Here is a 26,700-nt window from a genome sequence, read left to right as displayed (position 1 = left end):
GGGAGACCAGCTTGACTTAGTTGGTCCCGTTCAGGGGCCAAACGTGAAGGTTCCAAAGCTCCGGTCGGGGATGAAATATTGTCCCCTGCGCCTGAGACAGAAGATCCCTCCTCACTGGAATCATCCAAGGTGAGCCATCGAGGAGAGATATTAGATCCGAGAACCATACTCTGGCCGGCCAACGGGGCGCTATCAGTAAGAGGCGCAAACCGTGTTGACGGACCATCGCCAGGACTCCCGGGAGCAGAGATATTGGCGGAAACGCATAAAGGCGTAAATTGGGCCACGTATGGGCCATCGCGTCTAGACCCAGGGGAGTTGGATGAGTCAGAGAGTAGTAGAGAGGACATTGTGCTGTCTCTTGGGAGGCAAAGAGGTCCACCTCTGCTGTAGAGAATCTTTCCCAGATTTGGCTGACTATGTCAGGGTGGAGTTTCCATTCCCCGTTTGTCACAGCTTGTCTGGACAGTAAATCTGCTCCCACATTCATGTGCCCTGGAATGTAAATCGCCCTGAGGGACAGGAACTTGTCCTGTGCCCAGAGCAGAACCTGATGCGCTAGCTCATTCAAGCAGCGCGAGTGCAGTCCGCCCTGGCGATTTATGTAGGAGACTACCGATGTATTGTCCACCCGCACTAGAACATGGTAGCCTCTCAGCTGCTGGAGGAAGTGCTGTAGGGCCAAAAATAAAGCCATCATTTCGAGGCAATTGATGTGCCATGCGAGAAGATGACCTCTCCAGCGCCCTTGGCCATCCAAGACCGCACCCCAGCCGGTAAGGGAAGCGTCTGTCGTTAGCATTTTGCGACGACAAGACGGACCTAGAGTGGGACCCAAGGTGAGAAACTGGGGTCTGAACCACAAAGAAAGGGTACGACGTCCTTCGAGCGTAACCCTTATTCGCCTTCGGGGATTGGCCCTTGTATGAAATCCCCTGGCTCTTAGCCACAACTGAAAAGCTCTCATGTGCAGGAGGCCCAAAGGTATCACCGTGGATGCAGCTGCCATGAGGCCTAAACATTTTTGGAAGTGATAAATAGTCACTTCCTGGTCTAGTCTGATTTCCTTGAGGGCGCTGAGGATGGATTCGACACGAGCGGGAGACAATTGTGCCCGCATAGTGATCGAATCCCATCTGACACCCAAGTATGTTGTCCTCTGAGCCGGAACGAGAACGCTTTTGGTAGCATTAAGTCTCAATCCCAGCGAATGGAGATGAGCTAGGACGACATCGCGATGTCGGAGCGCTAGCTGCTGAGACTGGGCCAGGATTAGCCAGTCGTCTATGTAATTGAGAATACGGATGCCCTGGAGTCGCAAGGCAGCCAGGACAGCATCCATACATTTTGTATATGTGCGGGGTGACAGAGCTAGACCGAATGGAAGGACCTGATACTAGTAAGCTTCTCCCCGGAAAGCGAACCTCAGGAACTTCCTGTGTTGTGGCAAAACTTTTATGTGGAAGTATGCGTCCTTTAAATCTATCGTCACGAACCAATCTTCTGGTTGGATTTGCGAGACAATCATATTGATGGTAACATCTTGAATCTGTACTTTTTGAGATTGGAAACCAGAAAGTAGCGACTGTAGTAGCCTGACTCCCTTTCTGGAGGAGGAACCTGATCTATGGCTCCCTTCTCCAGCAATGTCTGGAGTTCGGAGTTTAGCAGATGCGCTCTCTCCGGTATCACGGAAGTGTAGACCACGCCGTTAAACGCGGAGGGCGATGAGCAAGCTGAATCCTGTAGCCTTTCTCTACAGTCTTTACAGTCTCGGAACCGTCGCCAAATAGGCCGGAAGGTGAGACAGGGGCATCAAGGAGGAATCTTTTATCCTTGTCCTTGATGCCTGTCAGGTTTAACCACAGGTGCCTTTCAGCGGTCACCAAGGAGGCCATGGAACGGCCGATTGCACGGGCTGTCTGTTTAGTCGCACGCAGGGATAAATCAGTAGCCCGGCGTAATTCATTGAATGCGTCATGATTCAGTGTGCCGCTCGTGCTCAAATCTTTCAGCAGATCAGCTTGATACACCTGCAAAACCTGCTGCTTGGAATGCTTTCCCTACTAGGGTAGAAGAAGTTTTACATGGCTTGGAGGGAAGTGTTGGTTTCTTTAATGAGGATGATGTTCCAGGAGAGAGATAGCCCGCAAGCGTCTCTTCTATCTGGGGCATCACCACATAACCTCGTGCTTTTGCATCAACGATGTTTGAATAAAACGAAGTCGATGGTACAAAAATACGGGAAGAAAAAGGATTTCTCCAAGAACGAGATAACTCGTTGTGGAGGTCATCAAAAAATGGGAGAGAGCGGTGTTTTGGCTCCATCTCCTGGCCACCCGACAGAAATCTGTCATCTAATTTAGATTGTTTTGGGTGAGCCTGCTGCTGTGGCCAGTCAATATGCAGTCGTTCGACTGCACGCGTTATAACTTCAAGCAATTCCTCATATTCTCTTTCATCTTTTGAGGAGCGTTCTGAGGAAGCAACTTCCATTTCCACAGAAGCAGGAGAACGAGTCTCTTCAACACACCCGCGAGAAGCACCGGAGTGCGCTCGTGAAGTGGAAGGAGAGACATCGGGATCGGGGGAGAGGGCGAGAGAAAGGAGGGACTCCGTCTCTCGCTCCTCGGCCAGATCTGCTTGTGATCCCCATGAGTGCAGCGCGGCTCGTGGTTCCCTAAAGAACGCGAGACCCGCGCGAAGCAGCTTCATGGGGAGAAGATCACAGTGCTCACACTCTCCATTAAGCCCTTCGAGAGCGTGCTTTTCACCCAAACATTCGAAGCAGAATGTGTGCATATCGCCCTCCGAAAGGAAATTTTCACAAGGAGGGGGACATCTGGTTCTAAACTCCGCCATACTAACTGGTGAGTTTTATAGATTTAATTCTGCTTATTTTGTATTTTTGTTATGCTTGCTGACACACACACGCGCACAATGCGGTGAAGAAAAAGATCTGAGGAATGTTGCCGGCTCACTCCTATTTATAACCTGCAGGTGCATCTAATCAGATGATGTCACCTGACCGAGGTTATATAAGCCAAAATTTGGCGTGTTTGGTACACACATGCTTCACAACCGGCAACATGAAAAGATATTCCCATAGCGTTTTCACGCAGCATCGAGTGTAGCCTTTGAAAGGGAACCGGAGGGTTAGCAGGTCTGTATATTTGTGAGAGGGTCAGTGTTTTGTAACCCTAGCATTTTATTGTCTCAAACAGTGAGAATAATAAAGTTCTAATGTTAATGTGGTTGCTAACGCTAGCAACCTAACTAAATGCTAGCGTCATTCTTATACTACAGTTACAGTTTCGTACACCCTGCAAACATTCTACAGAGAAAGATAAAAAGCTCAGACATCTTATCCGTTTCGTTCATACACAGATGGGGTTCTTTGGCTAACTAGCAGCTATTGTCAGCTAAATTAATTTTACCTCAAACCAGCCTGAAAGTTTAAGTGTAACCTTAACACGGTAACAGTAATAAATCTCACATATAGTAATCATTTTTCAGTCATATGTGACTTATGTGAGTGAACATGTGTACACAGACCTTGTATTTAATGTCATTTTCCCTTAAATGAACCATCATCAGCGGTGTGGGAGCTCAAGAAAAACACAAAGCTCTGACTGACAGCCGCTGAATCCACCGGTGAACTTTGGGGGAGGAGCCAAGCAAACTTTAACCCAGCAGCTGGGTTACACAAAAACTACCCAACTCTCTGTAAATAACCCAGAAAAATGACCCAACAGAGGCAAACCAGCGCTTGGGTAGAAAAAACAACCCAGCGTTTTTTAGTGTGTATCCGCTGCTGCCCCTGCTGGCTGTCCAGTGGTTTACCGCGGCCTTTTACAACAAATTGGAGATCAAAATAGGCAACAATACCAGGAAGAAAAATGCAATGAGCTCCCTCCTGAGACTCTTTTAGAGGAATTTAACAATATGTGGTTGTTCCAGGCTGAGTTACTATTAAGTACCAATATCTTTAGGTCCGAGTTGGAAAGAGCAGGAGCTTCAACTGGCAAAACTGTTAATTACTTCATAAACTTACCCTTTTGTTTCTCCTTAAAAAACACTTATAAAGTCCATTTATCATAAAGAAATATATTAGGAATATTAAGCATGCATAAACAAAAAGACAGAACACTATTAACAAAAATAATTTAAAATAAACATGAACCAGCAACAGTGCTAACCACTACAGCACTGTGCTGCCTATATTATATTATATTATATTATATTATATTATATTATATTATATTATATTATATTATATTATGCATTTTAACTTTAATGTTATAAATGATTTAGTGCTTCTATTTATGGACATCTGTTCCAGTATATTTTTTTCTTTCTCTAAAGAGTAACTGATATCTTACAATATCACATCACGCGCAGATATTTACTTATCCAACTGAAGAATACATAACTATGCTTTCATCATTCCCCTTGCTTTTCCTTTTGGAGAAGTTAAATGCAAAATAATTCACCATGTCTGAGTCAGCAACCTGCAGGAACACAGAAGATACACTGAGAAGATTTGAGTTGCTGTACTGTTTAATAAGGACTTATGTTCAATAGAGACCCTAAAAATGTTAAAAATGTATACTGTAGCTGTATTTCAGTAATGAGCCGGGCATTTTAATACCTGTGTCATATACCGTATCATAATAGCTGCTTATTAAAAAAATAAACCCATACTAATGAGGTACTGTAAGAACTGTAAGATATTATTAAAGAATTAATTATTTCTATAATAATATTATATATATATTAATATAATATATATATTAATAATAATTAATAATTAATTATTCAAATAGATTTAAGACTGTTTTAGATAATAAAAACATGCAAATTATTATTATTATTATTATTATTATTATTATTATTATTATAACAACAATCAAATGTGAACTAATACTATTTAAAAAATTATGTACAATGCAAACAAATAACAAATGTGTATTGTAGGTATGTATATGTGTATATGTTGTTCAATGCAGTTTGAACAGAACAGAAAATCATAACATTGCTAAGTTTAGACCTGACCACCTTAAGTAACCCTGTGGCAACTCTGTATGATGGGTGCATCGCTTCATGCGCTTTCCTTCTTAACCTGATGCACCATATTACTTTTTTTCATCATGTTATTATTTATTTAACAAAAAAGGAGGCCAAAAAAAAGAAACATATTGGCACGTATATACTGTATAAAACTTTTAATATTTCTTTAAATAAATATTTTACCCTCTTATTGAGTAAATCTGTGTGTGTGTGTGTGTGGGGGGGGGGTTAAATTACTCTTAACTCTATTTACCTTATTATCTTCTGCTTGAGCACCTAATGTAACACAAAGATTATTATTATTATTATTATGTATTTTTTGTATTGTTGTTGTTATTATTATCATAGGAGTAATAATTGACCTGTGTGAGTTTTTTTGTGCTTCAGTATGAGGATCAGGACACTGAGAAGAATTACACCCAGTGCACTAAACCCCACAATCAGCATGAATGACACAGAAGGAGAGTCTGAACCTTGAAGAGAAACATTAAAGAGAACATTTAAATAATTAAAACCGCATCATATTTTTATTTAATTAGTTTTGATTAAATTTTACATGTTATTATTTTAATTTGTGTGAGAACATAAGTATTATACTTGTTGGTTTCTCCTCAGAAAGTGTCCTATTTGTGTCTAAAAAAAAAGAGGAAGAAATTTTCATTTTACAACCTGCTTTAAACCGGCATTATCTTTTCATTAAAACTAGTAAGTTATGTAAATCTCTATAAAAAAAAATAAATTTCATCATACTTATTGCTTTCCCCTCGGCAAATGTTTTTCTTTTGCCTTAAAAAAAACATTTTAAATTTACAACCTGCATTTATCCAGCATTATATTTCAATTTAAACATTGACAGTGCAGAAGTCTTTAGCAGAAAAAAAAATACCTGTTGCTTCATCCGCAGAAATTTGTATATTTCCTCCAGAAAAAAATAATAATAATAATTTAAAGTCAGTTAAATGAATAAACTTTTATATAATGACTGACTCTGTATAAATTTACCTTTGACTTGTAAAGAGGTCGAGGTGCCAAAGATAATTTTTTCCTGTTTCCTGAAGCTGCAGTAATAGAGTCCTGTATCAGAGACATTTACTGCAGTGATGGTGAGAGACGTGTTCTTGGCATAAACAGACATCACTATTCTCTCACTCTCAGTAAAGAATGTGCAGTTCTCTGATGGAGACGATGGCAAAAACCGTTTGCACCCGATCAGAAGTGGGACTGAATCACACGTGTGTTTAAACCAGGAGATGTAGCCCGTATCAGCCAGGCCGTGTTGGCACCAAATACTGGCTTTATCTCCAACATCTGCCTTTAAAATTAAAGAGCACAGAGTCTCTAAGAGCAAACCTGCATCACAGAACCATACATAAACACACACACACACACACACACACACACACACACACACACACACACACACACACACACAAACACACACAGAGACACTTTTTTTTTTACTTTTACTTTTAAATTCGACCCACTCATCTGTTTTGATTGAATGTGTTTGATTCAAATATAATAAGAATTTAGTAAAGTGATTAATAAGATCATTAAAACTTACCAAATACACAGAGAACCACAGGCAGAGCTTTAACCTGGACCATTGTGTATCAGACGAGAGACAAGGGTGAAATGAACTGGTAGGCGAAACTAATGCTGGTTTATTTTTGAAAATTGGGGGGGATGGGGGGCAGAGGTTTGAAAAAAAAAAAGGCCCACTGAAACAAACTGCCTAAAATATATGTCCCTATAATCTCTATAGTTTCTCTACACACACACAAACACACACGTGCACACGTACCATATTACATTTCAAGTAGAAGGTTAGCTGACCTGATGATAAATCAGATACACTGGCAAGTTTATTACAAACAAACTAATGTGGAATCAATCGATGCAGAGTGTACTTTTAATGCTTTATAATTATTATTAATATGTTTAAAAGAACAGTGTAACAAAGTAGAATTGTTTTATAACTTTATTTTTATATGATAGCATTTGTATGTTAAAGGTGCCAATAATTTATTTTTTTATATTTTAAGTAATTTTAGTTTTATATGTACAGTAGCAATAGAAATTATTTCCATCAACATTTTAACATTTGTGTTCTGTTATTGAATAGTGCAAAGTAATAAAGTGTCTAGCGTCAGGTTATAAGAAGCTGAGGAAGCACAGGTGAGTGTGTCAGTTCCCACAGTTCAAACACAAGCATCATACAGTACGTGCAAACGTCCTGCATCTCAAAGTCTGTGGTTGCACAGCATTCGAACGATAAAAATGGACTGCTGCTACTTATGATCGAGCTACAGCTTGTGGTTTTAGAGAGAGCGCTCCACATGACTATAAGACAGACCAAGAAAAAAACATAGCTGGTTATAAAAGAATGTTATTATTGTCTTCAAACATGAATGTACACTGGGTTTAGAAAGTATGCATTTACTCATTTAAAACACATTAGATGAACGTTTTGTCCAATAATCACAACAAAATACCCAATAATAACAAAAAGATCTAAATAAGATTATCTTCGTCCTAAGTCTTCAACAGAGTACTGAATCAAGGTTTTGGATAATTATCTTAATAAGATTATTAAGATAATTCTCCAAACCCTTGATTCAGTACTCTGTTGAAGCAGATTTAGGACTTGTTCATAATAATGCAGCTAATAAACAACTGATATCTTTACCTCTCTCTATACAGCCTTTACTGTTTTTGTATATAATGGTACATAATGTTAAATCTGTTATTTTTCTGCCTTGTTAAAACCTTGGGGGTTCCTCACAGTCTCTACTGCACTAAGCAGCACAGCTATTTAAACACTGAATTGGAGCAGCAGTGGGACGTCCAAAAAGAATACTGTTGTGAAGGTCAAAATGTTAACTACCACAAAACCCTGGGTTAGTGGAGTTGCTTTGTTGACTTCCACAATATGCTGGGTTACTGAGGTTGCCAGGTTGAGCCCACAGAGTTTTTGGCTAATGAAGTTACTATTTTGACCTCCACATGGAGCTGGGATAGTGAGGTTGCCACACTGTGAATGGCAACATGCTTCCTTATTAGCTGTAAAGAAATCTTGAGCACTGCTGCATCCAGTGGTACTGCCATGTACAGTATTTGTGGAACAAATTATCTGTGACAATTTAACATGTGGAGTAGCTTTCTTTAGGTTTATTCGAGTTATGTTGTGAGAGTGTTCATTATCCAGCAGATGTCAGTGTGTAAATTGTTCAGTTTCTGTTAGAAAAAACAAACTTGCAGTTACACCTTTGTGTATAAATTATGCATACAGTAGAAATCTATTTGTTTTGATCAGTTATGATTTCATGTCATGTTTACATTTAGACATCATTTTTTACTAATGTGTTATTTAATGTGTGAAAATTTTTTTAACTAAACTGTAATTTTTGTAGTTTCCTATATGTTAAATCTCATTGATTAGTATTTAAATTACTGTAGCAGCAAGAAAATACAGATAAAATCAACCCTAGATCCAAATAAATAATGCATTACTATTATGTAAGTAAGTTTGTCAGGAAACATACAGCATGTACAGCAGACACTGAGAACATTACAGGGATTTTAAACTAGATTTTACCTAAATGGAAAAATAAATAACAATCTAGAACAATACTCCCATATGAAGATGTAAAATGGGGAAAAAAATGACAAATTCAGATATAAATGTAGATATATTTGTTGTATCTGTCATTTTGTTAAAGTATTAAATATGACAAAATAATCCCCTTATATTTTTCCCCAGAGCCTTCATGAAGACGGTAATTCTGGGAAATTGTGCTTCCTGGAAGAATATTGTATTCCTGCAGACTCCTTCCACGCTTAAGCCGCTGGTTGTTGTAGCTCAGCCACAGCTGGTCCTCTGGTGTTCTTCACCATGGCTACACCCCTTTATTTACTGGATAACCAATGGGAGACGAGCATGAGAGATCGGAATAACTACAAGCCCCGCCTCCACAGTTAGGATTCATTTACTGTGTAGTACTTAGGAACTTTCTGTTTCCATTCAGCGCTCAGATGTGTTAGTAGAAACTTGAAAAGACCCTGCAGGGTGTGCTATTAAGCAAGACTTTTAACAAGACATCGCTAATCGGACTGTTTCAGTTTTGAGAGAAAAAAACAACAAAAATTGGCATGACGCAAGAAAAATTTATTGTCTGGTCACGTGATGGGGAAAGCCCGCTCCTTACGTCACATCTTCTGAAAAGTTCAGTGTCATGGTGTACTTTGCATATTACACACTCAACCAGTAAAAACTGTATACACACATAATAATTATTTTTCTAGGTTTAGTATGTGGTAATAGACTAAAATGGCTACATTTACCTCATTTTCAGATTCATTTTTATTTTGTTTGTTTACTTATTTGTTTGTCAAATGGCACTTTCAGTCATTTTTACTGCTTGTTGCAGCACAGCAACAGACTACACTTTCACACATTCAGTGAGAAGCTTCGTGTCCATATAAGTTTACATTAATGTAAAAAAAAAAGTGTATGTATAATGCCTCAGTGGCAAAGACAAATATAGTTTTTTTGAGAGATGTGAGACATAAGCTCATGTTGGATATAAGATTCTATTGTTGGCTGTGTTAGCCTAAGCTCACCAAAAATTAAGATAACCTATATATGTATTGTTAAATGTTCCTAAAACGTTAAGACACTGTATTTTTTTTTTTTTAAGTTTAGAGACTTTTTTCAGAATGATTTATCATAAATGTCACTTATTAACTTTATTTAACTGTATTTTGTTCTTGTTGAACATACTACAGGTATATTCTTTTAAAAAAATACTTTATTTAAACAGGAGATGCATTGTGTTTATCAGTTTTTATCATTGTGATATGACATTTGGTTTGTTGTAATGTGCGTGTTTGATTATCTGGGACTAAACCTCTCCCCACTCCATGTGTAAATTATGCCTATGTTTTAGGTACAGCATCCTGGTTAAGTGAAGAAATGATTATGTAATGTTGAAAATGACTACACAGTAAAATAAGATCTGAATTGATCTAATTTATTCTGTTCATATGGTATAATACTCTACAGTGCCTACTGTACATACCTACAGGATTACACATTCAATATGACAATAATAAACATGCTATTTTTTGTTGTTGTTGTTGTTGTTGTTTCTTTTAGCATCATAAGGACTTAGATGTTTTGATTAACACAATGCATTTACAGTAACATGTCAGGCAGGGCTGGACTGGGACCAAAAAACGGCCCTGGCATTTTTGGCCATCGCGGCCCACCATGATTATTTAAACAGTATGCTGAGGCACATGACACATCACAGGATATATGCGCTCACCGTTTTGTTTCAAACATTAAACCACACTAACCTGCATGGAAGCAAATAACCTTGGTAAAAAAATATTATTATTCATTATTATTACTGTTATTATACAGTCTTTTATTAGCAATCCCTTTTTTCTCTCTCTCCCTCTGTCTCTCTCTCACACACACACGTGAGTGACCTCCAACCCAGCAAGGATGAAGTTGTGCACAAAAATCATAGTCTCCTATTAAATGTTTTTAAGTCTGACTGCAATAATTTGAACATTTGCACAGTGTTAGCCTACAAATCCCCCAGATAGCTTAGTGAAGATGTAGGCTACACTTAACAGTTTCATTGTTAATTCCATGGGCTATCATCATTCTGCATGTGTGTGTGTGTGTGTGTGTGTGTGTGTGTGTGTGTGTGTGTGTGTGTAGGCCTATGTGTGTCTACCTAGAAATCCAAGGTCAGCCATGTCATTTAGATAACTCCAGGGGTTTATTTGTTGTACTGCGTGAAGATTGACAACAATTTCAATCAATCATGACAGACGTGAGACCACTCATTAATTTGATGTGGGTGGCAACGTAGCCTAGCCTTATTGGCAGACGGATCATTTGCGAGTAGCAGATAGGTAGGCTAGTGGTGCAGGTTGTCGACAAACACTCAAATGCATGAGTGACACACACACACACACACACACACACACACACACACGCACACATACCACAAAAAAGTCCTCTGTCTTTCCTACATAAATGTCCCTCCCTTCACTCTGCCAACATTTCGGCTACTTCTTACCGGACTCGTAGCTATTCTGAAGCCTTCCTCAATCTGTCCCTGCTGGGTCACGTCTCTCACCACCTCCTCCTCCGAATCAATTTTAATAGCTACTGCCTCTGCACTGTTGCTAGATGTTGATGGCCCTACACCAGCAGCTGCAATTGAACGTGTGCACCCCTCTTGCTTTTTTCTGCTTTATCCATTGTTATAGACGGACTCATCTCAAACTCTGGTCGAACTCTAAATAGCAGATTTTGTCAAGGGGAGATGAGGGCGGGCCAGGACGGAGGCAGGGCGTGGCCTGAGATTTTATTGGACTAGCGCAATGTCCTTTAAGACAGTCAACCAATGGGCCGCGATTCGTGTCTTAGATACTCTATCGTTGCGGTAATAAATAAATTGGCCTAATAAACTTTTTTAAAAATATTAAATTATGACTGACAGCCCCAGCCCAAAAATGTGCGTCGGCCCACTGGGCGGTGCCTGGTATGCTTTATGGTCAGTCGAGGCCTGGTGTCAGGTGATATTACACAGGTGTGATCACAGTTTGTGTTCCTGCTAAATAAAACCTCCTTTTTAAAAGCCCTGTTTAAAGTCAGAGTGCATTATCAGGGATACTAAGAGACCAGATAATTGTTCGTGGCATTGCTTCAGCCTTGTAAATTACAAATTGGCATTATCTCAGTGAATTATTAATGTGTAGTCAATTGCTTGACATTCCTGCTTCGAGAGTTCTGAGTGATGTTTCCTGTGTGGAGACAAAAAAAGATAATCTTTACTCATAAGTATCAGTGGCAACAACAGGACTAGTTTCTGTTTCGTTTTTATCACAGGTGTGCTGGAGAAAGGAAAGGGAGAGCAGGTATAACGGAAGAAGGGGAATTCCAGCCAAATCGCTCCCCGTCACACAATCCTGATTGTTGTTGTTGCATTTTCCGTGGCGTGAGAAGAGGAAGGTTGAATAATGCCAGTTGTCGGAGAATAGTCTGTGTTTTTATCCTTTGCCTGGTATTCTTTATTTGACACTGAAAATCTATCTTTAGGAATTAAACCAGGCACCATGTGAAATGAAAACACTCAGTAATCTTTGCTGAACACAAGCAGGTATAGAATAATCAGGACATGCAACGTGCAGTGGCTGATGGGAGGTGTAGCATAAACATGGTTCAAAATATAGGATGTGATCAGTGTGTGTTATGTAGTGCATGCTGGGAGCTTTAGTCCAATGCCACACATGTTGATCTTTTGGCACGTACCAAAAGATCAACATGCCCCAAGCTGGCAGATTCTTAAAAGTCAAAGTTGGGGACTAATTTGTGCATTTGTCTGGGGTTTATTCTTCCTGTGTTCATTATGTTTTTCTTGTCATTCATTTATATTGTCACCTTTCAATGGATGAGAATATTACATATTATTATTATTTTCTTGTAGTTTTATTGCCTTAAGATCAACAGTTCATATACATTTCATGTAATTACCTGAACTGGAAGTATTTTTTTTTTTAAGTTAACATATTTAATGCTTATTTCCTGGCCAAACCCAGTGAACCAACACAGTAAACCATCTTAAAACACATCCATTGTTATAATAATAATGATTTATTATTTATTTTAAGTTTATCATGATGTAACAGCACTAATATTTTTGTTTTATTAAACCATAACATTTTTCATTTAGAAAAGAGAAAAGTGAAAACATGGGAATAAATAAAGAGCAAATTAAACATTAAATATAAATTAACACAACTGTGAACATCAGACACAGAGCACATTACAGCCCTTATAAACAATAGATATAAACAATAGATAGATTTTAGATTAAATACATAAATTATGATGAAAAGCAACATTTATACAAGAACCAGTTTGGAAATACAAATTAAATGACAATTTTAACATGTTTATACACATTACTACCTGTATCTTTTTACTATCTATACTTTTGGACTTTCAACCCTAAAGGAAATTAATCATTTTTTAGATATTTTCTACTTAGACTCAAGCCCATGTTTTGGTCTTGGTACTAAACAAAAAGGAACATTTATTATGAATTAAAGATAGTTATGCATGCTGTTGAATAGTAAATGAATAAATAAATGAATACATACATACATACATACATACACTACATACATACTAAGGAACTATCAAATTGTCATTTCTTGGATATGCAACATAGGTGTTTTTTATTATTTTATAGTTATATTATTATTATTATTATAGATTTTTTTTTTACATATAGAGTATTTTGTCTTAATGTGTTCAGTAGGACAAAACATCTTCACATATTGTATTCCATCAGCCTCCACGCAGACGGAGGGTCATTTCAATGGTGTCTCCAGAAGAAATGTTGTAATCTTGCAGCTTCCTGCCACACTGGAGCTGTCTGCCATTGTGGATCAGCCGCTGCTGGTCCACTGGTACTCCTTCCTTATTGCAGACTTTTGTCATCAACTGGTCAACAGTTTCATCGTCAGTGACGTCATATGTTTTTATCTGCCTCTTCTCATTCCTTACAAACACCTGAAATGGCACAGGGGTCGCAGAGATCAGCAGCATCACCTCAGATCCTGAACTCAGGCCGTAATCACTCACGGTCTTCTGGTGATTGTCAAGGATCTGCCCATTGCTGGATGAAAGCTTCAGGCATGACGCTCTTGCCTTAAAGAGAGGGGCGATGAGTTGCTTAAGTTTGCCGATGGTGGCACCCGGCAGCACACTCACAACCTGCTTTCTTCCACTTATGTCCTTGATGACAAGCTCCATCGTTTTCTCCTAATAATGACCTGTGAGTGAAGGTGATAGAAGGTAAGCCTAGGTAAATATTTAACCTGAAATAACAACAATAAGCCAAAAACAGTCCTATGTTTTTGGACTGAAGCTATGAAATAAATGTCGTTAAAAAGTAATGAAAACGTGAGTACTGTTTAGCATTATATAAATGGTTCTGCATTTTAGGTTAAACCAGGTTAAATAAAATTTTTAGCGGAGTTTGCAGGGAGGCAGGCTTGGCAAAAAAAAAAAACACTGGATGAAATATGGCACTACATTGGGGTTAAAATAGGTACAATTTAAACATTTATTGTAGATATATTTGGTCTGATGAAATTAACACGTTAACATTTCGAAACATTGCTTGTTTAATGTGTTTAAAAACATTAAACCTGTTAATTGGGTGTCATTTTTTCCTTGCTAAGTCAAGTTACCATTAACATCATGGTAAGGTGTTCTTCTGTGTGGTAGTATACCACTGACCGCTAGGGGCGCACTCCGCAACTTCTACGATTCAGCATAATAACCAGTTCATATGTCTTTTCAGGGAATCGAAAATCGGTTTTTATCTTTCTTAAGTGGTATTCCTGTAGAAATTAATTAGAAGTCACAAGTTATATTTAAAGTAAAAACGTTATGCAATCAAAAATATAACAAACAATAATAAAACAAGAAATATTTTTATTGAATTTTATTATATTTAGTTTACTAAAAATTAGTTTTATGTCTTAAATTTCATTACCTGAGTTATCACAAATTAATTTATTATAAAACAGTGAAATGCAAAAACAGCGACTACATCTATTTAGGACACTGGTTATTTAATATACTCTACATCTTTTACAATCCTACTGTAACAACAGGTGAACCTGCCACTGAGAATTTCCTAAAGGTGTGTGTGTGTGTGTGTGTGTGTGTGTGTTGGATATAAGTTTAAAATATTTATAATATTTAGCATTATTAAGCGTTATAATATTTATTATTATTATTATTATTATTATTATTATTATTATAAAATTTTATGTATTACAGGAAATACACAACATTTAAACCAGAGTAAAACTTACCTCTTGGGTAGAAAACGTATTTTCTATCTTCAGTATTTTTTTCCAGAATCAAATTTGACTGATTTTCCTTTCCAGCTCAACTGCAATATAAGACTTCACTATGGCCACGCCCCTTATTTACGGAATAGCCAATGGGAGACAAGCGTGAGAGAGCGTGTTTTACTCAGGAACTTTCTGTTTCCGTTCAGCGCTCCGGTGTTAGTCAGTAAAGATGCTGCAGGGTGTGGCGCTGTTGTGTTTTGAAACCTCGTCTGTTTCAATTTTAGAGGAAAAAAAGCAATGATAATTGTGGTGACGTAAAAAAAAAATCTCTCATGACGTGACGGGGAAACCCGCTCTTATTCCTTATTCACATTTTATGGAAATTTCATTACTGTATAGACATATGTAATGATGATTTTCCAGTATATATTTTATTTTAGCTGGTTTGTTTGTTCCTCAGAATAACTTCAGACTGATTCCTTTTTGGTTACAAATAGTTCAAGTTCAAGTTCAATTTTATTTCTAAAGCACCAAATAAAACAACAATGTTGACCATAGTGCTGTACAGACAATAACACAATAAACAGCATGACACTAACGCCCTTCATACTTATCTTTGATCGAACGCTATCATAAAAAATATATGTCTTCAAATGGCTTTTAAACTGGCCAAGTGTAGGCAGGTCTCTAATATATGAAGGCAGGCTGTTCCATAAGTTAGGGGTGCGCGATCCCCTCTAGACCTCATCTCAGACCGAGGAACAACAAGACGTTTCTGTGATTGAGATCGTAATAATCTCGTTGACTTCTGTTCTTAAATTAGATCAGCAATATAGGTTGGTGCTAAACCATGTAAAGATTTAAAAACAAATAATAAAATTTTAAAATTTATCCTAAAGGTAACAGGCAACCAATGCAAAGCTTTTAACACCGGAGTAATATGTTCGAATTTGCACATGCTTGTAAGCAGTCTTGCAGCCGCATTCTGGACCATCTAAGAATTTATTTTAAGCACCATAATATAGCGAGTTACAATAATCTAATCTCGAAATAATAAATGTATGGATTACCTTTTTGGATAAAAAAGACTTTATTTTGGAAATCATCCTCAATTTAAAAAAGCTCGTTCTAACGATTTCATTTATTTGCTTGTCACATTTAGGTGCACTATCACAAATCATCCCCAGATTTTTTACATGATATTTTCTAAACTGGCACAAAGGACCCAGCTTAGATTCAACTGCGTTATCAAGTTCGGAGGGACCAAACAAAATCAATTCTGTTTTCGAATAATTTAGGCTCAAAAAATGTATAGACATCCATGCCTTAACTTCATTAAGACAGGCCAGCAATCTTTCTATGGCAGTGGAGTCATTTGACTTAATTGGGATTTACAGCTGTGTATCATAGCATAGCATAGCAGTGAAATGACACATTGTATTTACGCAGAATTGAACCCAAAGAAGCATATAAACAGAAAAAAGAAGTGGTGCTAAAACTTCTCTTGTGGAATGCCACACGATAAAGGTGATGAAATTGATGTACATTCACCCATACAAACAGAGAAACGTCTATTTAGGAGGTAGGACTTAAACCAATCTAAGGCATTTCCAGAGATGCCTACATGTTTCAAGCCAGAAAATCAGAATATGGTGGTCAACCGTATCAAACGCTGCTGTAAGATTCAGCAGCAATAGAACAGTCACATTCCCTTGATCGGTTGTCAAAAAAATATCATTAAAAACCCTCAATAACATGGTTTCTGTCCTATGGTGCTTTTTAAAACCCGACTGAAATACTTCACCGATGTGATTTTCATCAATAAATGACTCCAGTTGGGTCAGAACACATTTCTCTAGAATCTTTGCCAGAAATGGATGTTTTGAGATTGGTCTATAATTGCAAAGAACGCTCTCATCCAGATTTTCTTTTTTCAACAAAGGCTGAACTACAGCATGAATCTTTAGCATGTTTACAATACTCGGGCACAATCCCTGAGTAAGTAAACTTTTATTTATTATAGAAACCATATATGGGCCGACCAATTCAGTGACTTGCTTTAACAGAGGTGTCGGAATAATATCTTTAGGAGCAAAAGTAGACTTTAGCTTAAAAACATCGTTATCGTTAAAAATAACAATAGAAATAGGCTCTAGTTGCGATAGATTTGCAGTGATTTCTAGTGCATTCAAAGGCACATATGTACACTGCTGTGTATATATATATATATATATATATATATATATATATATATATATATATATATATATATATATATATATAGCTATTATAGCTATTAGCTATTATATAAATAGCTATTATCACAGTTAATATTAACCAAAATGTCCTCAGGAAGTTTCAATTTTGGAGAAATCCATTATAACTCGGATGTTATGAAGAAAGTGAAAGTTCAGTACATGAGATGGGAAAAGCCAACGCTATTGCATCACAGCTTCTGGAAAGTTCACTGCCATGGTGTATTTGTCAGTCATATGCATAAGATACACTTTTTTGTTATTTTAAAGGACAAATTAACATAGTCACATGTAAAAGTGTTATTCTACACACATGGTTACAAATCTCTTGAAGGATCCTGCCAATTGCCAATTATATAGTTGAGATTTCAAGGTTGAAACTATAAAAGACATCTAGCTGCTAGCTTTGGTTTTAGGCAATTTGCTACATGGTAATACTTTCTTATATGGTAGACCTACACAGTAATTTCAAGGTGAATAATTTTATTAAATTCAGTATTTTCATGGAAACATTATTTTATACATGACCTGCGTATACTACAATTTAATTAGAACTGATAGAACAGTCAGTCTTGTTTTGATTTGTTTTGCTTGTTTAACTATCAGCACTGTCGGAAAAGCAGGTTTACAGGAATGCAGATGTAGATTTAACCCCTTAATGAACAAACTAGAGGCAGAAAAACCCTGAGGCGATGCTGTGAGGATGCTAACTATGAGCTAATATGAAAATAGAACTATTCTGGGATTATCAAGAGCTCTTTCACAACTTCTGTGATCTCAAATGTTTCTTATTTGATTGGCATGTGTTATTACTATGTAGCATTACTGTGAGTTTTTTTCTGAATGTGTAATAAACCTGGACTTTAACAAGCTTTAATATCCATAAAGTGATGAAGAACAAAATATAATCGCCTAGAAATTTGTAAATTATACTGTATGTATCTCCTGTCACAGTCGGATCTTTTTCCAAAAAAAAGGTCAAAGCGATTCAGATGTTGTATAATTTTTTATTTACACAGATATAATTTAATAATTTTATGAACTATTGCAAAATAAACTATTATAGTTACTTAAGAAAAAAAATCAATACTTTTTATGTGATATTACATTGTGTTTAAATGTGACCTTATTTAAGCTACTTGTGCTTATAAATTATTTTAACAACACTAAATGTTAAAGCTAGAAAATATTTAACACTTTTATAAAAACTGGGAAAAGCGTATGTGTGTGTGTTTGTGTGTGTGTGTGTGTGTGTGTGTGTGTGTGTGTGTGTGTGTGTGTGTGTGTGATGTGTGTGTGTGAGTGTAAAGAAAATTTGAAATAGGAATACAGGAAAATACTGAAAAAAAGGTCCAAAAAGGAGAATCAGTTAAATTCAATGAAGAAACTCTAACACACTTGTATATATGTAACACATACAACAATTTGACTCGTGCTAAACATAATTTATAAATCTAAAATAATCTCTATGTGTTTCTGTCCCATCAGCCCCCACGCAGACGGAGGGTCATGTGGATGGTGCTTCCAGAAACAATGTTGTAATCCTGCAGCCTCATGGCAGACTCGAGCTGTCGGCCATTGTAGATCAGCCGCTGCTGGTCGATTGGTGTTTTGTCTTTCTGGTAAATCTTTCTCATCAACTGATCGACAGTTTCATCATCAGTGACATCGTATGTTCTCGTCTGCCCCTTCTCGTTCTTCACAAACACCTGAAATGGTACAGGTGTCGCGGAGATCAGCAGCATCACGGTGGATCCTGAGCTCAGGCCGTAATCTCTCACCATCTTCTGGTCACAGTCCAGCTGCAGGATTTGTCCATTGGAGATGGAAAGCCTCAGCCGTGAAGGTGGTGCTTTAAAGTGCGAGGCAATCTGTTGCTTAAGTTCACCAATGGTGGCACTCGGGTTCACGTACACGGACCACGTTTCTCCGCTCAGGACTTTGATGATGAGCTCCATCATATCCACTTCTTAATGAGCTGTGTAATAAACAACAAGCAAACAGATCAGATTAGTGCTGTGAACTAAAGGAAAACAGGGGCAAGGCTAACTGAAGTTTATAACCACCAATAATGCAGTTATGATTCTATTTATAACCACAGGAATTAAGTTCCACACCCCCGGCAATATAAGTTAGAAAAGAATACATTTTCAAAGATGATTTAAACAACAGAAAACATAGAAGAGATGTGAAAATCTGACTAGATCATTCAAATCAAGTGATTCCTGATTCAAAATGACCACCAGAAGATTTTACAGATACGCTGTGTACTGTAACATAGGCTCATTAGAGAAACATAACAGACAGCTGTCTCAGAAATCAACATGAGAAAAAGTACTCAAATTTCCTTTAGGATCAATAAAGTATCTATCTACTGTATCTATCTACTGTATCTATCTATCTATCTATCTATCTGTCTGTTATTTAGTGTAAACAGTTTAGTGTAATGTATCGTTAAAAAACTACAATGAGAAAAAGTACTCAAACATAGTACTTAAACATAAAATAGATAAGAGTAGCACCTCAGTGACAAGGACAATACAGTTTCTTTAGAGATGTGAGATTAATGTTGGACATAAACTTCTATTACTTGTTGGTTGAGTTGGCCTAAGCTCACTAAACACTCTGTAATTTTACTTCCGTGACTTTTTCAGATTCTGAGAATCATTTATCATGACAGTATTTTGTCCATATTAAACATACATATGTGTATATATTTAAAAACACATTATTTAAACAGAAGATAAACTTACCTTATTTTAAAAGCTGATGTGTGAATGTGTTCTCAAAAGGCTTTTTTCTCTTCGTGTCCACAGATAAAGGATACAAGTTCACACAATCCTCTCCAGCTGACTGCTCTACATAATATAGCCCCACAGCCACGCCCATTATTCAAATGACAGCCAATGGGAGATGAGCTCAAGCTCATATCCAGACCAATAGGAGAGCAGCACATCCCTCCCTCTGTTAGGTTTTGTTTTCTGAGTTTGACTCAGCCTCCTACTTTCGATTTCGAGACATCAGCTGAAGCAGCAGAAAAATCAAAACACATTGTGTGGTGAGGAAACACTTTCCCTCCCATCTGATACATTGTACTGATGATGATTGAACTGCATGTTTACCCCAAAATAATCCAATTATAACTATATAATAATAATAATAATAATAATAATAATAATAATAATTTGTATGTCTGGATACAAATCTACAGCGTACTGGTAAACTGATTTAGTGGAGAAATGATAATGTAATGTCGAACATGACTACACTGTACAATGAGATATGAGTTGATTTTCTAAATTTTGCCCCAGGGAGTACTTTATTTTGTTCATACTGTATGATACTGTATAGAGCATACTTAATTACAGGATTAAGACAAGCAATAAGTAAATAATAAACATGCTGGGTTTTTTTGTTGCTTTTGGCATCACACTAAAGCAGATATTTTTATCGACCCAATGCATTTATGGTGATGCATTTAGTATCAGATGATTTTACACAGATGTAATCACAGTTTGTGTTTTTACCAAATGAAACCTCACCTGTTCAATGGTCCAAAAGTCAGAGTGCATCATCAGGGCCACAAAGAGACCAGATAATTGTTTGAGGCATTGCTTCAGCTTTCGAAATTACTACCTGTCATTATCTAAGTGAATTATTAATGTGGTGTCAGTTATTACTCATAATTTTATTTCTCATCCGAATAGAATAAAATTATTCCAGACTCTTCAGACTGTCTAAAAAAACAAGTTGGCCATAATGTATTGTGTTTTGTGAGTGAGAGGCTCAGAAACAGAAGAAACAGCTCTATGGATCAATTAAAAAGCCAAAATGCTAGTAATTAAATTCCTTTTGTAAAACTGATATGTGCTTATAAGGTCAATGGAATTTATGGTTAAACACCCAGTGCTCCCAGTACATACAGTAAATTCAACATCCACCCTGACTCGAGCATAAATAAAGAACAAACTAAAGCTTATGTTACGTGCGGCTGTAGTGCACGTATGTGCGCGTGCGTGGCTGCTGGTGCTGCTCTCTCTCTCCCTGGCTTTCTCTCTCTCTTGCTCTCCCTGCTGCAGGAAGTCCCGCCCTGATTGAGCGTGTCGTGACGTGCGACGGGATTGGCTGGCCGTGGAGAAGCGCGTCCTTTTAACCGGGCTGGTGAAACCCGGAAGCGCGCGTGTTGGGAGTTGGAGATGTGTGTGTTGTGTCGGAGAGTGTACTTGCTATTTATTATAAAACTGTTGAGTCGCGCCGGTGTGTTTGTGGGTTGTACAGTATTGGTTTCTTTTTTCTGTTGTTTATATCTTTGTTTGGCTGTGGTTGTAAATATTGTAAATAGTTTTCGGTTTGGTTGTATATACTTTTTTTTGTTGGAAGCAGTAGGGGTTGGGTGCCATTTCCTTTAAAACCCTGTTTCTCCTGTTTTTCTGTGATAGTTAGGGAGTTAGGTTAGTTTATGTATTTTGTTTAAAGTTTTCTTTTTGATAGGTTAGTTAGATTGCGGGAGGAGATAGGGGGAAGTTTTGTTTATTGTTTTGGCCTTGGCCCAACCCTGAAGCCTAGAGCTTCCTGTGTGTGTGTCTGTGTGTGTGTAAAATAAAGACCACGCACTCTCTATCCTGTTGTAAAGGATTTCTTTTTTTTATTTTCTTCTTTGTTGCGGCCCTGAAACCTAGACTAAGGGGTCGTAACACTTAATAAATTAATATACTGTTTATACTCACTCACTCTCACTCATCCTCTATACCGCTTTAGCCTGTATTCAGGGTCTCGGGAACCTGGAGCCTATCCCAGGGGGCTTAGGGCACGAGGCGGGGTACACAGGGTGCCAATCCATCACAGACTGTTTATACTGTTTTTAATAATTGAAGTATTTAATAAGAACAGCAACAGAAACAGACAGATTGTTTAGTACAAATTAGTGGCAATGACAGGGTTAGTTTCTGTTTCGTTTTCATCACAGGTGTGCTGGAGAAAGGAAAGGGAGATCAGGTATAACGGGAGAAGGGGAATTCCAGCCAAATCGCTCCACGTCACACAATCCTGAGTGAGCTGGGCTTGTTGTTGTTGCACTTTCCAGGGAGTGCCAGAAGGTGGCTCAGAAGAGGAAATATCTCTCTCAGATTCACAGCTCTGAGAAACACACAATGAAAAACCGGCCTCCTTAAAGTCCCTTTGTGTTGTTTGGCTTCAGGGAGGGCTTATCACTATTATCTTCTGCTACTGCTACTCCATGGATATGGATAATAAGCCATGCAGTAGCTGGACTGTGTAGCTCCTAATGAAATGTTTCAATTTCTGATTTATTTTATACGTTTCATTTTTTAAAATATAACCATTAAACAGAATTGTTTATATTGATAAATTATTAATAAACAAACAAATAAAAGTCAGTAAAGTAACTAAATTTTACATTTACTTTTGTACAAAACAAAATATAGCTTATATTTGACATTGTTAAACTTTATTATTATTTTATTATTATTATTATTATTATTATTATTATTATTATTATTATTATGTACACATTATTCAAACCAAAGTGAAACCTACCTCTCACTCCACAGTATTCTTTTCCCCGATCAGATCTGAGTGAAAGGCCACGCCCCTTATTTACAGAATAATAGGAGACGAGTGTGAGGGAGCGGAATAACTACAAGCTCCGCCCCCTCCGTTAGGATTCACTCTTCGTGTTTTGTTCAGGAACTTTCTGTTACCGTTCAGCGCTCAGGTGTTAGTAAAAGCCAGAAAAGATGCTGCAGTGGCGCTGTTGTGCTTTAAAGTAAAATTTTAGACAAGACATCCTAGTTTTAATTTTAGAGGAAAAAAAGCAATGATAATTGTGATAACGTAAGAAATAATTTATCTCTGGTCATGTGACGGGGAAACCTGCCCTATTTCCTTACGTCACATCTTTTAGAAATTTCAGTGTCATGGTGTCATTACTGTATATACTGTATAGTAAAATGTAATGATGATTTTTCAGTATATATTTTATTTTATTTAGTTGGTTTGTTTGTTCCTCAGAATAACTTTAGACTGATTCCTTTTTTGTTACAAATAGCTATTATCACAGTTAATATTAAACAAAATGTTCGATAAACCCCATGAATTAAGATTTAAATAAATTATTTATTCTCCCATCCCAGCCTCAGGAAGTTTCAATTTTGGAGAAATACATTATAAGAAAGTGAAAGTTTAGTACATGAGATGGGAAAAGCCAACGCTATTGCATCACAGCTTCTGGAAAGTTCACTGCCATGGTCTATTGGTTATTTATACACTTAACATACACTACTTCTTTTGTTATTTTGGAGGACAAACCATCATAGTCACATGTAAAAGTGTTGTTTAACACACATGGTTACAAATCCCTTGCTGGATCCTCTGAAATTCAGTGAGAAGATTTGTTCTTTTTCTTGTCTAGTGTTAGCATTTTGTTCATATGTATAAAACAACAAAGTTTATTATTAATATAATTTGCCAATATGACCTACAAAGAGTTAAGACCATAAAAGACATCTAGCTGTTAGTCTGTCTTTGGTTTTAGGCAATTTGTTACATGTTAATACTTTCTTATATGGTAGACCTACACAGTAATTTCTAAGTGAATAATTTAATTGTTTTCTGTATTTTCATAGAAACATTACTTCATACATGACCTGCATATACTAAAATGTATTAAACTGATTTTTGTTTGTTTGCTCCTTTAACTATCAGCACTGTCGGAAAAGCAGATTTAAAGGAATCCAGATGTAGATTTAACCCCTTCATGAACAAACTTTAGTTATACACTTAACATACACACTTACTGTAAATTTCTGAGTAATAAGCCTGGACTTTAACAAGCTTTAATATCCAAAAGGAGATGAAAAAGGAAAGATAATTTGCTAGAAGGCTAAGTAATAATTATCTCCTGTCACAGTCAGATCTTTTTGCAAAAAAAGTCAAAGCAATTTAGTTATTGTATAATTATTTATTAAAATAAGTATAATTTAATATTTCTTATGAACCATCACAAAGTAAATCATAACAGTTTCTCAATTAAATAAATAAATGAATAAACATCAATCATTTTATGTGATATTACATTATATGTTTAAATGTTAACTTATTTAAGCTACTTGTGATAATAAATTATTCCAAAAGTACTCAATATTAATGCAAGCAAATGGATTACAATTTTGTAAAAATTGGAAAGTGTGTGTGTGTGTGTGTGTGTGTGTGTGTAAAGCCTTATTTTAAATCAGATTAAAAAGATTAAAAATAGGACAATTAGTAATAGGAATACAAGAAAATACTGAAATAAAAATCCAAAAAGGAGTATCAGTTGAGTGTATTTCAATTATGAAACTCTAACACACTTGTATAATTGTAACACATACAACATATAAATTATGATTAGCATGATATATATATATATATATATATATATATATATATATATATATATATATATATATATGTATAAGCCTCAGAAGATCATGTAAATAGTGCTTCCAGAAACAATTTTGTAATCCTGCAGCCTCTTTTCAGACTCGAGCTGTCGGCCGTTGAAAATTGAAAAAAGGGTCTGTGTGTGTGTGTGTGTGTAGTCTTGTTTTAAGTCAGATTAAAAAGATATAAAAAAAAATTGAAATGGAAATATAGGAAAATACTGAAAAAGGTCCAAAAAGGAGAATCAGTTAAGTTCATTTAAGAAACTCTAACACACTTGTATATATGTAACACATACAACACTGTGAATCGTGCTAAGCATAATTTATAAATCTAAAATAATCTCTATGTGTTTCTGTCCCATCATCCCCCACGCAGACGGAGGGTCATGTGGATGGTGCTTCCAGAAACAATGTTGTAATCCTGCAGCCTCATGGCAGACTCGAGCTGTCGGCCATTGTAGATCAGCCGCTGCTGGTCGATTGGTGTTCTGTCTTTCTGGTAGATCTTCCTCATCAACTGATCGACGGTTTCATCATCAGTGACGTCGTATGTTCTCGTCTGCCCCTTCTCGTTCTTCACAAACACCTGAAATGGTACAGGTGTCGCGGAGATCAGCAGCATCACGGTGGATCCTGAGCTCAGGCCGTAATCTCTCACCATCTTCTGGTCACAGTCCAGCTGCAGGATTTGTCCATTGGAGATGGAAAGCCTCAGCCGTGAAGGTGGTGCTTTAAAGTGCGAGGCAATCTGTTGCTTAAGTTCACCAATGGTGGCACTCGGGTTCACGTGCACGGACCACGTTTCTCCGCTCAGGACTTTGATGATGAGCTCCATCATATCCACTTCTTAATGAGCTGTGTAATAAACAACAAGCAAACAGATCAGATTAGTGCTGTGAACTAAAGGAAAACAGGGGCAAGGCTAACTGAAGTTTATAACCACCAATAATGCAGTTATGATTCTATTTATAACCACATGAATTAAGTTCCACATCCCTGGCAATATAAGTTAGAAAAGAATGCATTTTCAAAGATGATTTAAACAACAGAAAACATAGAAGAGATGTGAAAATCTGACTAGATCATTCAAATCAAGTGATTCCTGATTCAAAATGACCACCAGAAGATTTTACAGATACGCTGTGTACTGTAACATAGGCTCATTAGAGAAACATAACAGACTGCTGTCTCAGAAATCAACATGAGAAAAAGTACTGAAATTTCCTTTAGGATCAATAAAGTATCTATCTATCTGTCTATCTATCTATCTATCTATCTATCTATATGTCTGTCATTTAGTATAAACAGTTTAGTGTAATGTATCGTTAAAAAAATACAATGAGAAAAAAGTACTCAAACATAGTACTTAAACATAGAATAGATAAGAGTAGCACCTTAGTGACAAGTACAGTACAATACAGTTTCTTTAGAGATGTGAGATTAATGTTGGACATAAACTTCTATTACTTGTTGGTTAAGTTGGCCTAAGCTCACTAAACACTCTGTAATTTTACTTCCGTGACTTTTTCAGATTCTGAGAATCATTTATCATGACAGTATTTTGTCCATATTAAACATACATATGTGTATATATTTAAAAACACATTATTTAAACAGAAGATAAACTTACCTTATTTTAAAAGCTGATGTATGAATGTGTTCTCAAAAGGCTTTTTTCTCTTCGTGTCCACAGATAAAGGATACAAGTTCACACAATCCTCTCCAGCTGACTGCACTACATAATATAGCCCTACAGCCACGCCCATTATTCAAATGACAGCCAATGGGAGATGAGCTCAAGCTCATATCCAGACCAATAGGAGAGCAGCACATCCCTCCCTCTGTTAGGTTTTGTTTTCTGAGTTTGACTCAGCCTCCTACTTTCGATTTCGAGACATCAGCTGAAGCAGCAGAAAACCAAAACACATTGTGTGGTGAGGAAACACTTTCCCTCCCATCTGATACATTGTACTGATGATAATTGAACTGCATGTTTACCCCAAAATAATCCGATTGTAACTATATAATAATAA

The 26,700-nt window shown here is 36.9% G+C and overlaps 4 protein-coding genes across 5 annotated transcripts; all 4 read right to left on the bottom strand.

The window, feature by feature from the left end:
• Positions 1-3,160: 3,160 nt before the first annotated feature.
• LOC128509667 (uncharacterized) lies at positions 3,161-6,719 on the bottom strand. 2 transcript variants are annotated; one of them, XM_053481486.1, is made up of 8 exons: positions 6,635-6,719; positions 6,073-6,420; positions 5,957-5,989; positions 5,821-5,856; positions 5,668-5,703; positions 5,433-5,543; positions 5,324-5,346; positions 3,161-4,511 (listed from the first exon to the last, which is right to left on the bottom strand). In XM_053481486.1, exons 1-8 carry the CDS (start codon positions 6,675-6,677, stop codon positions 4,410-4,412), a joined length of 732 nt encoding a protein of 243 aa, XP_053337461.1. In that variant the 5' UTR covers positions 6,678-6,719; the 3' UTR covers positions 3,161-4,409. The 2 variants fall into 2 exon arrangements, with proteins under 2 accessions (XP_053337461.1, XP_053337462.1); XM_053481487.1 differs by lacking the exons at positions 5,821-5,856; positions 5,957-5,989.
• Positions 6,720-12,951: 6,232 nt separating this feature from the next.
• On the bottom strand, positions 12,952-15,153 carry LOC128509469 (uncharacterized). Its single transcript, XM_053481225.1, has 2 exons — positions 14,989-15,153; positions 12,952-13,935 (listed from the first exon to the last, which is right to left on the bottom strand). The coding sequence occupies exon 2, from the start codon at positions 13,913-13,915 to the stop codon at positions 13,448-13,450; it is 468 nt and encodes a 155-aa protein (XP_053337200.1). The 5' UTR covers positions 13,916-13,935; positions 14,989-15,153; the 3' UTR covers positions 12,952-13,447.
• A 3,065-nt stretch (positions 15,154-18,218) lies between these two features.
• LOC128509574 (uncharacterized) lies at positions 18,219-20,108 on the bottom strand. Its single transcript, XM_053481350.1, has 2 exons — positions 19,979-20,108; positions 18,219-19,203 (listed from the first exon to the last, which is right to left on the bottom strand). The coding sequence occupies exon 2, from the start codon at positions 19,184-19,186 to the stop codon at positions 18,710-18,712; it is 477 nt and encodes a 158-aa protein (XP_053337325.1). The 5' UTR covers positions 19,187-19,203; positions 19,979-20,108; the 3' UTR covers positions 18,219-18,709.
• A 4,581-nt stretch (positions 20,109-24,689) lies between these two features.
• LOC128509576 (uncharacterized) lies at positions 24,690-26,446 on the bottom strand. The gene is made up of 2 exons (XM_053481353.1): positions 26,298-26,446; positions 24,690-25,522 (listed from the first exon to the last, which is right to left on the bottom strand). The coding sequence occupies exon 2, from the start codon at positions 25,503-25,505 to the stop codon at positions 25,029-25,031; it is 477 nt and encodes a 158-aa protein (XP_053337328.1). The 5' UTR covers positions 25,506-25,522; positions 26,298-26,446; the 3' UTR covers positions 24,690-25,028.
• Positions 26,447-26,700: the final 254 nt, after the last annotated feature.

The sequence above is a fragment of the Clarias gariepinus genome, chromosome 21 (genome assembly GCF_024256425.1).
Source record: "Clarias gariepinus isolate MV-2021 ecotype Netherlands chromosome 21, CGAR_prim_01v2, whole genome shotgun sequence".
Taxonomy (NCBI): Eukaryota; Metazoa; Chordata; class Actinopteri; order Siluriformes; family Clariidae; genus Clarias; species Clarias gariepinus.
The sequence above is the reverse complement of the archived record's forward strand: the minus strand, read 5'-3'. Positions and strand labels throughout refer to the sequence as shown.

What these genes read in the sequence shown, in the direction of transcription:
- LOC128509576 (XM_053481353.1), bottom strand. Translation starts at nt 25,505, where the DNA reads ATGATGGAGCTCATCATCAAAGTCCTGAGCGGAGAAACGTGGTCCGTG.
- LOC128509469 (XM_053481225.1), bottom strand. Translation starts at nt 13,915, where the DNA reads ATGGAGCTTGTCATCAAGGACATAAGTGGAAGAAAGCAGGTTGTGAGT.
- LOC128509667 (XM_053481486.1), bottom strand. Translation starts at nt 6,677, where the DNA reads ATGGTCCAGGTTAAAGCTCTGCCTGTGGTTCTCTGTGTATTTG. An exon ending in TGCCGAGGGGAAAGCAATAA is followed by an intron (nt 5,704 to 5,820) that starts GTATGATGAAAT and finishes CTTTTTTTTTAG; the next exon opens with ACACAAATAGGACACTTTCT. An exon ending in TTCTGAGGAGAAACCAACAA is followed by an intron (nt 5,544 to 5,667) that starts GTATAATACTTA and finishes TTTCTCTTCAAG; the next exon opens with GTTCAGACTCTCCTTCTGTG.
- LOC128509574 (XM_053481350.1), bottom strand. Translation starts at nt 19,186, where the DNA reads ATGATGGAGCTCATCATCAAAGTCCTGAGCGGAGAAACGTGGTCCGTG.